The following is a 14,652-nucleotide window of genomic DNA, read 5'->3' on the forward strand; positions in this document are numbered from 1 at the left end:
AGCGGAGAGAACCAGACAGGCAGAGAAAGACAGGCAGACAGACAGACAGACACAGCGACAGATATGAATGCCAGTCCCCAGTGAGGTGCAGGCTGGATGCAAGTCGTCCTTCCCGCGATCCTTGCTCCCTTGGAGGGGTGTGTGCACAGGACTGCGTGGCCGCGCTGCAGGCCTTGCGCGGGGGCAAGGACTGCAGCATCGTTTGAGCCACTGGTTCTCTGCCTTCTGACACATTGGTTGAGAGTGAAAATGAGCTCGTGAGGTTTAGTGTGGCTGGAGACGGGGGGGGGGAGAGGAAAACGAGGGAGAAAAGGAAGAAAGGCGGGGTGTGGGTTAAAAGGGAGGGGTGCAGGAGAGGGTGAAAGGGAGATTTAAGTATAGGCTTTCAGATATTCCAGAGAATGGGAGCAGGAGCCCATGGCAAATAATATGAAGCCTCTTGACACCAAAAGCGAGATGATCGTAAAAAAAGGCCTCATGCGCCTGGTTTAAGCCTGAGCTGCAATAAAATAGACTAAATGAGAAATCGCTGCACAAGTCTCCAAGTCTTGGGAGCTCAATGCTTTGGTATTTCTCTGGCCTTACTGCACCACTACTCAGGATTCAATCAAGCTGCAACCCTCTGCTGACTTCCTAACAGAATTTGGAAACCTTTCCAGAAGTGGGAGGTGTAAAGTGCTCGGCTCTCCTGAATACCTGATGGACAAACACCAAACCATTACCCAGCAGGCTGGGGCAAAACAGACCTGACCAACATTTTTGAGGGCAGTAACACACCAAGGTGGGCTTTGGGTTTCCCTAACCTTCTTCACTACTTCCTGAAGCACCTCAGTCCTTTGTGTCCCCAGATGCCCACACACAGCACTGTTAAAACCCCACCATCTCCATCGACCCTCAAACCACCTGCAGTGTTCACTCCGAGGAAAAAGGAGGGCATTTTATGCACAGAAATATTCCATTATTTCACAAAACCCATCGAGTCACGGGTTCTCTATCCCTGACAGTTCTCACCTCATAGCCGTGCTCACCCCCCTGGCTCACCACACCTGCTGCATCACCTTGTGCACCTCTGCTGGGTGACTCCTGCTCCCCTGGGCCTCCTGCAGCGCTCAGACACACTCACACACCTTCACTGCGTGAGCAGGCAGGGTGGACACCAGCCCAGAAGGTTTGTTCACTCATCCTCGTGCACCCCCAGGCACAGCTGACAAGCACAGAGGCACCAGCAGCAGCCCTCAGACAGCCCCACAGACAGACAGACAGACACAACCCCTCCCTCCCTGACAGACAGACAGACGGAACCAAGCACACAACAGCCCCAGTGCCACTGTGCTCCCAGCTGGGGTGCCTCTGGAACTCTCACCCGTCTGCAGGCCACGAGCAGCCCCCAGGGGCTCACCCAGCTCGGGGGGCACTGATAAGAGCACAGCTTTGCTGGCTGATGAAGGCTGAGCCACGCAGTTCCTTTGGTCTGACACTGGCAGGGGACAGGATGGAGGAAAAGTGCACCAAGGAAAAGTGAGTTTTCCTCCCTGACCAAGGGGAAGGAGGTCACATCAACACCTCTCCCAGTGACTCAGGGCATGGCTGTTTTTCTCTCATTGCTTTGGGCACGGTGGCACAGCACAAATGGAACTTGATTTCCCCATTTGACACACAGCGACAAACAGTAATGAGCAACTTTATTTGCCTGGAGGAGGGGACAGCAGGCTGTTAGTCACCTTTACAGTACTCAACTCCAGGCTGTGTCTGCTGATGTGGAAAGGAAGGAAATGCTACTCTGTGCTTGGGGCTACTTCTGGGATGATACAGTCCAAACCTGCTGGTTTTTATTCAACTCCTATAAAATCTATTTCAAATTATAATAGAGGCTAATAATATTTACCATCTTAACAAATAATATTTACCATCTTAACATTTTCTTCTAAGGAGCTTAAAGGGTTTTGCAAACCCTAATAATGGTACTTTTTTAGCACAAGGAATAATAGCAGTCTCTACTGATGGGAAGACTGAGGTTCAGGGGTCTAATCAAAATCCAAGGAATATAATCCACAGACCCTACATCCCAGACCTCATATATTAAACCATTTTTCATCCTACCCCTCAAAAGTCATTCTTTGTCTTGAAGAGAGCTGACACATGGTTGATGTGGTCTCTGCCTTGGAAGTTGTTTTTTAAGCAAAAGATTAAAAAGCCCTCTCCTGTTTAGTCACTTAAGAAGTGGCATAAGGGTGCCCCAAAATAGAAAAACTGGATATTCCAAAAATAATTTTGGGAAAAAAAAAATAATAAGAAAAAAAATCTTAATTTTGTGTCTAGGAAGTTGTAGAGCAGTCACTGAGAGGAAAGCTCTGAAAATGAAGCTTCAGAGTCATGCAATTTAAAGGTGAATTTGGCAGAAACTGTGCCTTTCTGAGGTTTTCAAACACAGCACACCCCCTGAACCCATCAACAACCACTCACTGCACAAATACACGTGAAATACTTGTGCTCCCATTCCCACTCTTTTCCCCTCACACATGGATTTCTGCCATGTGGATTTGTAGCCCATACAGGCATCCAAACACACTCAGGGACACGGAGCACAATTAATGGGGTGCACACTCAAAGACCCACCCATGCACACTCACATGCATCTTAAAGCTTTTGCTCTGAGAAATTCCTCTTCAAGAAACAGAAGTAAATGTCAAAAGTTAAAAACAAAAGACAAACCAGAACGTGGGGAAACCACACAAACAAAAGCAAGCACATACCTACACACACACACACACACACACACACACACACAGTGGAGGCTGCCCACAACTACAGCTCTGGGTTTGCCTGCCCTGGTCTGCTGAACCTCTCAGATTTTGGGCTGATGAATTTATGGCTGCAGGTCAAACTGGTCTGTGCCAGGGATCTCCATCCTCCCTCCTAGCTGACCACAGTAAGAACTGACCCTTCACTCCAAGAGCAGCACCTCCCAAGATCCTACACCCTTCATCTTCTAAGGAGTTAAGCAGAAATATTTTACCCGCACCTGACCAGTCTCAACATCTCCTATTAACGGAGCTGATTGGCGTTTTGGGGTTTATTGTTCCTGTCCTTTTCGGAGCCCAGGTGTCTCAGAACAAGACAAGACAGAGTACAGAAACACAGGGCAGGGCTGGCTCAAGCCCACAGACAGCGAGGAAGCAACAAATCCCCGAGGAGATGGGAGAAGTGTGTCTGAACATCTGCCTCACTCTGCTGGGGAGGATGACAATCGTCCGGCCAAGGTGGGCTGCTACTTCCAAAGCCCATTTCCTACAAGGTGTAACATACCAAGTGCTGCTAGCAGGGAGGGAATCTGACAGGACAAACCGACATACAGAACATTCTCTTATTCAATAAGGGTTATAAAAAGTGCAAAGGGATTTCAGAACATTTCAGAACAAACTCAATCCAGAGCTGCCGCTTATTTATCAGCGCATCAAAAAGGTTGTGCAAGTTTTTAGTAACAAACATTAGAAACTAGTAGCAAAGGATTTGCCTAGATAAAAAGAGAAGATTTAAACATGCCAGGTAAACAAAAAGACGTGTGCAGAGATCTGTAAAACTGTATAGAAGGAAAGGATTCTTTAGAGGAAACAGAGGGACCATCACACAATGCTCTTCACGGCCCTTACTGAAAGAGCCAGGGCCAGCCCTGCTGCCTCCTCACCTAACACAGGTGCCTGTTGTTTGGGCAGAGGAGTGCCCACATTTTTCATAGGCTTCTCTAAGGGAAAACTGGATTTTGGGCCTTGCCTGACATGAACTTGAGCTGAGAGAGAGCCTTGTCACTGGCAATTAAGCACAGCAGCATGCACAGCCCTGGAGACTGAAGATCACAACAAGCAGCAGCAGCATGACTGTCTGGACAAGATGCTGAGAAGGAGTGTGATTTATACTGCTTAAATTTGATGTCTGGGAGCTGGGTGTCTAGACAAACCTAACAAACCTAGACACTCACCAGTCACTGGTGGGCACCTCCAAATAGCAATTTATTTTCCTGTCACTGACACGTCCAGGGTGCCTGGGGAGGGAAGAATCCCTCACCAGTAACAGCAAGAGGACACCTGGGTGTCTCTCTTCCTCTCAGACAATGGAAGTTAATGAGGAGAATCTGAGAATCTGGATTTCTTCAAAAGGACCCATTGGATTTTCCTGCAGCCTGGGATTTTTTGACTATTTTTGTAGCAAAGCACAAGGATTTCCTTTCTTTCTGCTTAGAAGACTTTTGTATGGATTCAAATACAGCAGTCAGGGAAGTCTTATTGGTGTTTAATAGGATTCATTTCCAGTTAAATGTGTTTATTCCCTCCAGTGCCACCAACAGTTCTCCCTCTATGGATGAGAACTGACCTTTTAAACAATCTGAAGGCTGAAAAGGTTTTAATTTCACTCTTAAAAATTAACAACCTCAGCCTCATTGTAATATCCCTCTACAAAGTCAGCCTGATATTAATATCCACCTAGTAAAAGGGTAACCAAAATTGTTTGCAACATTCTGTGGGAAGTGCTGTAAGCAACTTTTTTCATCCACAAAGTAAGACATTTAAGAGGTGCAAAATAAAAGTTGCTTTTTAGTTAAAAACTATTTTTCATTCTTTTAAAAGATAAGGAAAATAAACTAGTTTAAAAAAATAAAAATTCATTTATTCAAAATCAAGATGTTACAGCTTAAATAAATAGTCCTGTTTCAGAATTAAAAAAAAAAAAAAAAAAAGAAGAAATTGAGCAGAAATTAAACTAGAACCAAGATATGAAAATATTTTGTTTGGAAAGTTCCAAGTAAGGCATTTTTATTTTTGAAAATGCTACCTAATTTTTTTCCCTAAACAAATCACTGAGTGAAAACTATGCTGTCACTTTTCTTCTTGCAATGGGTTGCCTTTACAGTACACAACAATTCCAAGATGGAATGGCTATTCAACAGCCATATAATTTTGAAAATTCACTACTAATTTGAATTCACTACTAATTTTCTGTTCCTTAACCTATTTGCAGCAATTTTCCTTCAATCTTCCTATTTTCCTGGCCTTTATAAGCTGTTTCTTTCAGTGTAATTTTTGTCCATGCTCATAAACCCATCATAGTCTTTTTTTGGAAATCTGTGCATTTCCTGCCTGTCCTTTGTCTATTTATCCTATAATTATAGGATAAATAACCCTATATCTCCAAAACAAGTGATATAGGAATTTTTTTTGCCTGGTGTGATTTATTTCCTGCACACCAGGTGCTCATTTCAGTCTCCGTGGCTCTCTCAGTCCTGAGATGGGCACGAGTGGGGCCAATCAGTGCAATTTGAGAGATGGAGAAAATCAGGTTGCAAACAAACCAGCAAAAAAGGGTTGGAGCTCTGGTGCTTTGTTTTCCTTTGGGATTTCTGCTTTGTTTTTATTTTACCTACCTTTTTTATTTTTTATTTTTTTTGTCAATAATTATTTTCACATTTGAAAGGGAACATTAGGAGCAGGTCCCTCTTAGCAGAGGTGATCTGGTGTTTATTCCTGGGTGAGGAGGCACAGGGGGGGGATTCCTGTTTTGGTTCCCTCAGTTCCACCTCGAAAGAACTGACCTTTATCTCTCTGTGGGGTGGAGAGTACTGAACTGCCATGGGAAGCAGAGCATAACACTGGGCAGACCAAAGTGCTGGCCTGGGATTATTGGAGCAGCTTCCCATGGCACAAAGAGCTTTTTCACTTACACTCCACATTCCCCATCACTTTTCCTGCTATACAGTTTAATTCATGCCAGGCGGATTATGAAGGGGAGAAAATGATGCAACAGTCCAAAAAAAAAGTCCTTTAAGTCGTTCAAAAAAAAAGAAAAAAATAAAATAAAATAAATTAAAAGCAAACCAAATAAAATGAAAAAAAAAAAAAAAAAAAAAAAAAAAAAAAAAAAAAAGAGCTTCGAAATGAAACAAAAAATTCTGAAAATAAAAAAGAAAGGAGGGGGGGGAGAGGAAAAAAAATAAATAAAAAATAGAAAAAGAGAACCCGGGAAAGACAAATGAATGTTAGAGCAGGCACGATCATGGACAGACGCCAGCTACTTACGTTCACCTCGGTGATTGCTATATCAACAATGCTACCCACAACAATCAAGGCGTCAAATGTATTCCATGCATCACAGAAATAGTGCTGCATGTGGCAGAGAAGCCAAGGAGAGAGAGAGAGAGAGAGAGAGAGAGGAAAGAAGGAAGAGGAAGAAAGAATGAGAGAGAAAAGAGAGAAGGGAGAGAAAGAGGGAAAGGGAGAAAAGAGGGGGAAAAAAAAGTAAAAATAAAATAAAAATAAAACGAAAATGAAAACAAAACAAAAGCATGAAAGAGGGAGAGAAGAGGAAAAAAATAAGAAAAGAAAGAGGTTACGTGGGCATATTAAATAGTCTCTTACCACTCTACAGTATTGGTTGCTCAAACCTCTGTAACGTTTCACATGATGGAGGGGATCAACAAAAGCCTGGTTAGTCAGAAAGTTACACTCAAGCATGTCTACCTTTTGGAGGGAAAAAAAGCACACACACCCCAAACTCTGTGCGCTTTCACCAGTCACAGCCTTGGGGCCAGCTATGACAAGTGAAAAAGAAGGAGGCATTTCCCCCCCTCCTTTTTTTTTCCCTGGGAGAAGGAGAAGGACGACGGCAAGTTCAATAAAAGCATGACTAGAGGGAAAAAAAACCAGAAAACAAAAAGAGAGAGAAAAAAAGAGAGAAAGAGAGAAGGAACAGCAGAGGAGGAGGAGGTGGTGGTATCCTGGGGAGGGTAGAGTAATACTCACATTAGTTTCACTGAGAATGACGTCTATAATGCTGCCAATTACGATGAGGAAGTCAAAAACATTCCAAGGATCACTAAAGTAACCCTACATAAGGAAGGGGCAGGCAGGATGGGGATTAAAAAGGAATGTTAGACAGACAAAAACAGTTCAAAATTACCATTAGAATTTCTGCCCTGATACCTCAAGGGGTTTTCCTCTTAAGTCTACTTGTTGTGTCTCTCAAGCTGTGGCCCAGGCCTGGGTTCTTCCCTGGCTGGTGTGAGCAGCCCCTCTCCAGCTCATGAGATTCCAGAGAAGCCACCCCTCCCCTCCAACCCTGAGACAGGGGCTGAAGGGAAGTCACACAGATCATTTTGAGCGTGGCTGCTGCCAGGAATGGGGCTTGCAGGAGCAGCTCCTCCATTCCTGGCAGCGCAGCACCCTTCCCATTGACTCGGGGGGGAGACTACGGGAATAGCGTAACGAGGTTTCCTCAAAAAATGGGAATGTCGGTGTCAATCCCCCAGCCCATGTTCCAGCTGCAGTGCCATGGAGGAGGAGAGGGCACAATCAAGCTGGGGATGTGCTGTCTGAATCTCACCTTTCTCTTTACCCAGCCACAGGCAGTGTTAGGACTAACAGTTCCTTTCAGTGATGCTTTAGGTCCTGTCTCAGTAATACAGAGCAGGACTGCTATCTCTGTTGCTCTGAAAGCACACCTGCACCACAAAAATGCAGCTGTGGATGCAGCCTGGCTCATCCCACCAGGAGGGGTGAGAATGGGAGCATTGTTGGCTTTAACATTGCTCAGAGCCAGACCTGCTGCTCACTCCTGCTGAAAACTGCGCCCCAGCAGCGCTGTGGCCTCGGCTGTCCAGGAAAAGTGGTGGCTGATCCCTTCAGGGGCTATCCCAAACTTCTCATTGTCCTAAGCAGAGCTCAGGAGATGCCAATCAGCACTGCTTAATTTTTTGGTGGATAGGCTGCAAGGACAGAGGATCCTTTTGGGGAAGATCCTGCTCAGCCAGGAGATGAACCTCTGTATGTAAACTTCCTCTACAAGTCAATGTCTTGAGCAAAGAAAATTCATCTTGCCTCAGTGAGCACCTGGGCCAATCTCTTGCCCTTCTTCTGCAGTCTTAAAAAGAGGCAAAGACACAAAGTCCTCCGTGCTCCTTTCATGTGTTTGGTTTTGTGAGCTTGGGCTAATCTGAGCTCCCTGTTTCCCAGCTGCAGCTTGTCTCCTGTGAGACTGAACCCGAGTTGCACTGTGACTGCTATTCTTAGTCCAAGAGTCAGGTCATGGGTAAAGTGTGAGCCTGTGTTCCCAGGCACTGTTGCAGAAAGCAAAAAGGAGAAAAGAAAAAAAATATTAAAAATGAGAAAAAAAAAAAAATTATCCCAGTACTGGCACTGTACAAAGTCAGGCTTGGGAACCTCAGATTACTGTGGGTTCAACCATCACACGGAGCAGGAACTGGCAAAAAGTGTCTTCCTATCTGCTGAAACACTGCCCCCATGAAACTTTGAGACTCACAGTTATGAACAACAGTACACTTTGGGCAAGGGAAAAAAAACAAAAAGAAGAAAAAAGAACAAATGAAGCAGAAAAAAAGCCACTGCCCTGCTGGTTCCATGCCAGTGAAGGGAGCTGGTAGAGGGGACTTCAAAATCTTCTCCTCAAAACCAGAATAAATTTTGCAGCCTGAAATAGGCAACTCTCTTAGCAGATCTACACTGGAAGGAGCAACCATCCCATGGCCAGACATTACTACACAATTAGCTACAACAGGGAGGAAGCAAACAGGAGCAAAAGCAAATTCAGAGAATATTATTATTCAGCGTCCAGCCTAGAAATACACAACAAATATTAGAATGAATTCAGCGGTGATGTCCAGCATCATTAGCAACCAGATGGACCTGGAATAAAACTGTAATTAGACTTCACCAAGAGGAAGGGGAGGGAGAGAACAGCAGATTAAATTGTAGAGGCAAACGCATTTTGAATAAATAAAGGACAGACACAGATCATACAGAGTTACACAAAGTGCCTTTGCAGCCTGGTGTGACCTTGGCAGACAGTGCACTTGCAGGATCAAAGAAGAGAGTAGAAGACAACAGACCCAATCCTCCTGCCCCTGTCCGTGGGCACAGTCCTGCAGAAGGCAATGGCACTGCCCACGTGCCAAATGAATAAATGCCTTCAACAGCATGCTTCTCTTCTATTTCCTCTCCAATTGCATGGTTTAGGAATTAGTGAGGATTCCAGCAGGAATCCAAACAACTTTAAAAAAAACCCCAAGAGTTTGATTTTGGGCAGCTGCAAGGGTAAAGATCCAAAACGTGTTGCTTTGATGATGACTTTTAATGATTTTTGGTATTTTTACTGTGATTGGCATGGTACTGCAAAGAATGTTTTTGGTGCAACCAGATTTACAGATTTCTTTTTTTCTGGGCAGCTTCTTACATAGAGCCCAATAATCATTGCTCTGGTAAAACAGCATTTGCTGTTGAGACAGAGCCCAGGTGACAAGTGGCACCAAATCCTGTCCTCAGATGACCACCAAAGCCAGTCAGTTGTAGATTGCTCCCAGGAGTAGTAATACAACCTCACTGGAAGCAATGACACTGCACATCTCAGGAGAGATTCAGGCCTGGAAAGAAAAGGTCCCTTTCTCATTGCCATCAAAAACAGCTGTTTTGGAGCTCTGGGAAGCCACAGTGTATCTGGAGTCACTCTGCTGACTTCAACAGGGTTGCTCCAAATTTACACTGCCAGTTCCTTCTCCTGGGATGCTCTACTGAGTCTCAGCAGCAAGATCCTTGCTTGGAAGTCATGGGGTGGTCTGCTCTGGGATCCCAGAAAAAACATTATCCCAGTCTGTTATCGTGTGGCTGTCAGGGGAACTCAGCTCTTCTCTTCCTCCTGTGTCTCTTGGATGAGTGAGAGAGAGGAACCATGGATATCAGTGAAGTTTTACTCAACCCCAGGTCCAAAATGCCGGTGTTGAATTAAGGAAACACATGAATTTTAAAACCTTCCTTTCCTCCTCACCTGCTCCCTCTGTGTTTCAAACAGAAGGGTGAAAAACAGGAAGATATTATTCACAGTAAGAGAGCTCAAGGAAACAGAGAACACAGATGCTTCATTGGGGTGCAAGGTGATGGAATCCTTGCCTGAAAAGGCACCCACCCTCCTCAGGGACCATTACCTACAAACGGCCATGTGGGACTCAGCTTTGGGTCAGACCTCATAACCTGGTCACAAGTTGTGGGTGTGTAATGAGAGGGAGCTACACCCCTGCAGGACCTGCCTCTTGTGACCCCAGAGTCCCTCTTCAAGCCACATTCCTCCCTGGAGTGTACCAGGGTGGCTCATGAAAGACAAACTGAATGAAGGAAGAGCTTTCACTCTAATAAAGAGGTTGTATTTCCAAATTATTTTTTCCCACCAGAAAGTTCTGCATACTTTTCCCAGGAGGGTGGAGGTCTGACTGGAAATGAATTGATGGCACTGTTTGTTTTTGCAGTACAGGAATTTAGAGTGTGATACCATATTTTACCCATAAAGGGAGAAGCCTGACCCTGCTTTAGCTCTAACTGCATGCCACATCATGGCATCCTCAGGGGTTTACTGGGGAATGGTAGTCACCCTCTCTTGTGGGATGTCTTTGGAGGCCCATGAAGCTTTTGGGGAGAAAAGAGGACAGAGAGAGACCAGGAGGATTGGATTGAATATTCAGGAAGCATGAAATAGCCCCACCAGTAGAGCACATTTTTTCCCCATTTTTTTTTTTTTCCCCCCCAAAGGTAGCAAATGATAATGTATCACCACATGATCAATAAGTTAATGAAAGGCTGAGCATAAATATGCAGTAGCTGACTGGAATGGAATCTCATTTGTGCAAGAGGAGCAGACATTTCAGAACGAGCATGCCAATCACTTTTAGGTTTCCTAGTTGCTGATATTAGCTGTTAAAGAAACTGGTTTATTTAGGTGCTAGCCGAGGCATTGACGTCTCTGGACATCATTTCTTCTACTTTTTGTGAATATGAGATCCTAAACAGGACACCTAAGAAGCCTCAATAATGACAACAGGCAAAATTGCCGAAGGGAATCTGAAGCTCAGAGTCACCTGGAGCCCATATTAAGAATATTTGGTAGCTGGAATGCTGTTCATCCACACTGAGGCACACAAGTCCTCAGGGGAAGGGTGCTGTTGAGTCATGGTGCTGGCTGGGTTTTGAGCATCGAGCCCTGTGGGACCTGCAGGGTCACTTGTGTGTTTGCTTTTTTTTATCTGCTTAGTCACAGGTTTTCATTTCTGCCTCTTCTGAGGCGGCTGGAAAAATTCAGCAGGCCCCTCTGAGAAAAAAAAGTCTCTAAAGATGAGGAGCACATCAAGGTCAGGGCTGATCACTGGGTGGGATCTGGATGCAGGTGGGATGGTCCTCAGTGGAAGGTGATGCTGCAGCAGGAAAAAGGGGAAGGACATGCATAGGTGCAGGTTTGTATTTATGAATACAGGAATGAAGCATCGAGGAGGAACTAAGACACAGAGATAACTGCACAGCCTACAAGGAGGGAAAAATGCAGGATGACCTTGCTACTGCTTCTCTGAAATAATCCTGAGTGCTAAAACAACAGAAAGGAGCATCAAGTCTAAATTAGATGAAGAGAGTACATGGGAAGGAGAGAAAGGGGCTGATACCCTGATACTCAATGGGATTGCTTAGCAAAAATTTCCTGCTGATTGTAAAGGGCAAAGCAGACTTTTCTGGGGATTCAGCCAGTGCTAGTCTGGCTGATGTTTAGTTAATACAAGGATTCATTTTTGGAAATGCTGTGGGCTGTTTAGGGCTGTGAGAATCAGTTCTCACACTTCATTAAAAGAGGCTTTCCCTGAAAGTACTTTTGCAAAAGGGACAGTTTTGAACCAAAGGACATTTACAGGCTTCCATGGCTCTTGGCACACACTCTCAACAGCAGATTTTGGGGGGATTCACGTGTGCCCTGAACAATCTCACACAGCTACAATAGCTCCTGACATGGAACAGAGATGAGTGTCAGATGCAAATTCTGTTGTGCTGAGATACCATTTAGCCATAACAGCAATCAGGGAAATTAGCAGAACCTAATAGAGAAGGAATCAAGTGGAGGATGCAGCTGCTTGGAGTTCCTGACAGGCTGCAGGAAAACAGCATCTATTTGCATACTATCTATCAACTCTCATCCACTGATGGATTAATTCTGAGACAGAGTCCCTGCAGTTCACCTACCAGTCACTGGAATGAGTCACTGCTGCAGGGAATTAAACAAGGCTCCCTTCTACTCCTTCAAATCTTTCCACAGACAGGCAAAGAAAAGAGGAGCATTTCATCACTCCAGACTATTCTGGTGAGTTCTGGAGGAGCCTCATGGCTCTTTGCTAATTCTGTAAGGGAACAAGACCAACTTATAGCCCAAGAGGGAATGTTGATGTGTTCCTTTACCCTCCCTCACCTGTTTCATGCTCTCTCTCACAATGAGGGCACCTGTGAAGGCAGCCAGGTGTCCCTTGGGGTCTGAGGCCCTGCTTGGACATCCTGAACACTCTGCCTGACAGAAACAAAAGAGTTGGGGGACCTGAATGGCTCTGTGATCTCAAAAAAGACCTCAGATGTTTATTTCTAGGTTGGAGGTACCTTGTTTCTGACTTCTTTGAAGTGGGCACCCTCTGATTATTGTTTGAGATCCTGTAGGTCCTAAAGCAAATTAGAGGTCTCACTTCTGTTTCTGGGGAACAAATATCTCCATCAGAGGAAAAAAACCCAAAAAAAATAAAACCCCACTGCCTGAACCAAGGTTCCCAAGCCACTATTTGACAAACTTTAATATTTATGGAGGCTGGAAATAGAGAATCTCTCTTTTATGCTCTAACCTAATGATAGTTGATAATGTCTGGAGGACACAACTAGAAAAGACTGTATCGTATCTGTGAACTGAGAATTCCCATTTCCAGATTTTGCAATCCAGTTCATTTCACCAGAATTGTTTTCTAAAGAGCCCCATGAGTGCCTCCATGCCCATCTACACAGACTCATTGGATGGTTTGGGCTGGAAAGGACCTTAAAGATCATCTAATTCCAATCCCTGCCATGATCAGGGACACAATCCACTGCACCAGGTTGCTCAAAGCCCAACCCTGCCTGGCCTTGAACACTTCCAGGGATGTGGCACCCACAACTTCTCTGGGCAGCCTGTGCCTGGACCTCACAGTTAAGAATTTTTCCCCAGTACCCAATCTAACCCAGCCCTCTTTCATTTTAAGGCCATTCCCCACTGTCCTGTCACTGTGTCCTTGCAGGTGCCCTTCAGGTGCTGAGGGTGGTGGCACTTGGTGGCACAGCCACCTTACATCTGCCCCTGTTCCATCTGCTGTAAAGTGGTTAGAAATACACAAACTCTCAGCCATGGGGGAGGCTGGAAATGCAGCCTTCTGGTCCCAGGTCCTCCAAAAACCAGGGAAGAAGCAGGGCAAAGGCAAGTTGGAAGGATTTATTATGAAAGCATCTCTTAGACACAGCAAAGAGGGCATTTCCAGACAACATGCTGAGAGGGCCTGAGGAAATGATACCAGTAAAGCATGCTGAAACCAGATGATTCAAGGAGCTGATCCTGATGTGATTTTTGGCCTGGACTGCTCTTAACTGCCTGTGAAGGAAGGGTGAGTAATGCCTCTGGACAATAATGACTAAGGCCTCCTTGATATAAATGAATGAAAATGGTGGCAGAACAGCTGAAAGCTTTCTTATAAATTTTGCTGTCCACCTAGAAAATAAGACAGACATTCTTGACCTTCCCACAGGTATATTGTGGCACAGCAATACCCCATGAGGAGTTAGGCCCTTTTTCTCATGAACAGTAAGCTCACAGCAGTCATTTAACAATTACTGCCCTGCAGCCAGAAACCAGACTTGTTCTCAGTGAAGGGAAACAAAATCAGCACCAGTTTTACCAGAAATTCTGGAAAGTGAATGTGATGGGTGAACAGATCTTTTATCACAGAGGGCATTCCACGAGAACTTTGCTGTCAAAGTCTGTTTGGAAGAAGCTGTGAGTGCTCCAAGAGTTTGGAAGGTCTACAAGCAGCATGTCTTGATGAGAGCCAGTCAATAACTCCTGAAGGCAATAAACCAGCCCAGCAATATGAAACAGAAAAGAGCTAAAGGATGGGCTTTATTGTCTCCTAAAGTAGGACTGACACCCCAGCCCAGGCAGGAATGATTCAAAAGAAGGAAAGCTCAGCCTGTAAGAACAGAAGTGCCACATCTCACAGAGCAGAGGTCACTTGGAGTTGTGGGAAGACAGTGGCAAGGAGTGGCTGAAGAAGCATTCTGAACATGGGGCTGGACTTGGAATAACTTCCCTCTCTGTCTATGGAGCAGGGAAGAGGCTGTGGATTGCTCTGAGGTGGTTGCTGAGTGGATTGTGGATACTGACTGGCAGAAAAGCACAATGATCAAGAAACAGCAAGGTAGGTATGAGCAGTAGGTTTTTACATGGTTTATTTTGTCATAAAAGGCTTAATTGTACGTGGATTAGAGTAGGTAATAAAATAATGCTTATTTTTATGCAATCCATCAATCATAACTTGCCAAAAGAGGGTGATTACTCTCGTTCTACTCTTGGGGAAGCAGAAAGAAAGAAAACTAAAGTTTCCAAGGTCTCCAAATCCAGATGCATGAGAGAAGGGAGATCACCTCTCTTAGATGTCAGCCAGGTGACCATTTGCCAGTGGAAATGTCATTTCTAACATGATGGCTGGTTCCTAACAGGCACTGTATCACACTCTGTTATCTGGTACCACTCTTACCTGAAGATTCACATCTCTGAGAGCTT

General features: G+C 44.9%; 1 protein-coding gene across 14 annotated transcripts in view; it reads right to left on the bottom strand.

Moving 5' to 3' along the window:
- Window positions 1-14,652, bottom strand: part of CACNA1C (calcium voltage-gated channel subunit alpha1 C) — a 435,290-nt gene that overhangs the window by 44,535 nt on the left and 376,103 nt on the right. For 9 of the 14 annotated variants that reach the window (XM_033514754.1, XM_033514753.1, XM_033514748.1 and 6 more), the window contains exon 30: window positions 6,069-6,152. In XM_033514754.1, coding sequence (XP_033370645.1) covers window positions 6,069-6,152 — 84 coding nt within the window. Of the gene's footprint in view, window positions 1-6,068; window positions 6,153-6,791; window positions 6,876-14,652 lie in introns of all 14 variants that reach the window. The other 5 variants (XM_033514750.1, XM_033514746.1, XM_033514751.1 and 2 more) reach the window with 2 other exon arrangements.

Source organism: Parus major, chromosome 1A (genome assembly GCF_001522545.3).
Source record: "Parus major isolate Abel chromosome 1A, Parus_major1.1, whole genome shotgun sequence".
Classification (NCBI taxonomy): Eukaryota; Metazoa; Chordata; class Aves; order Passeriformes; family Paridae; genus Parus; species Parus major.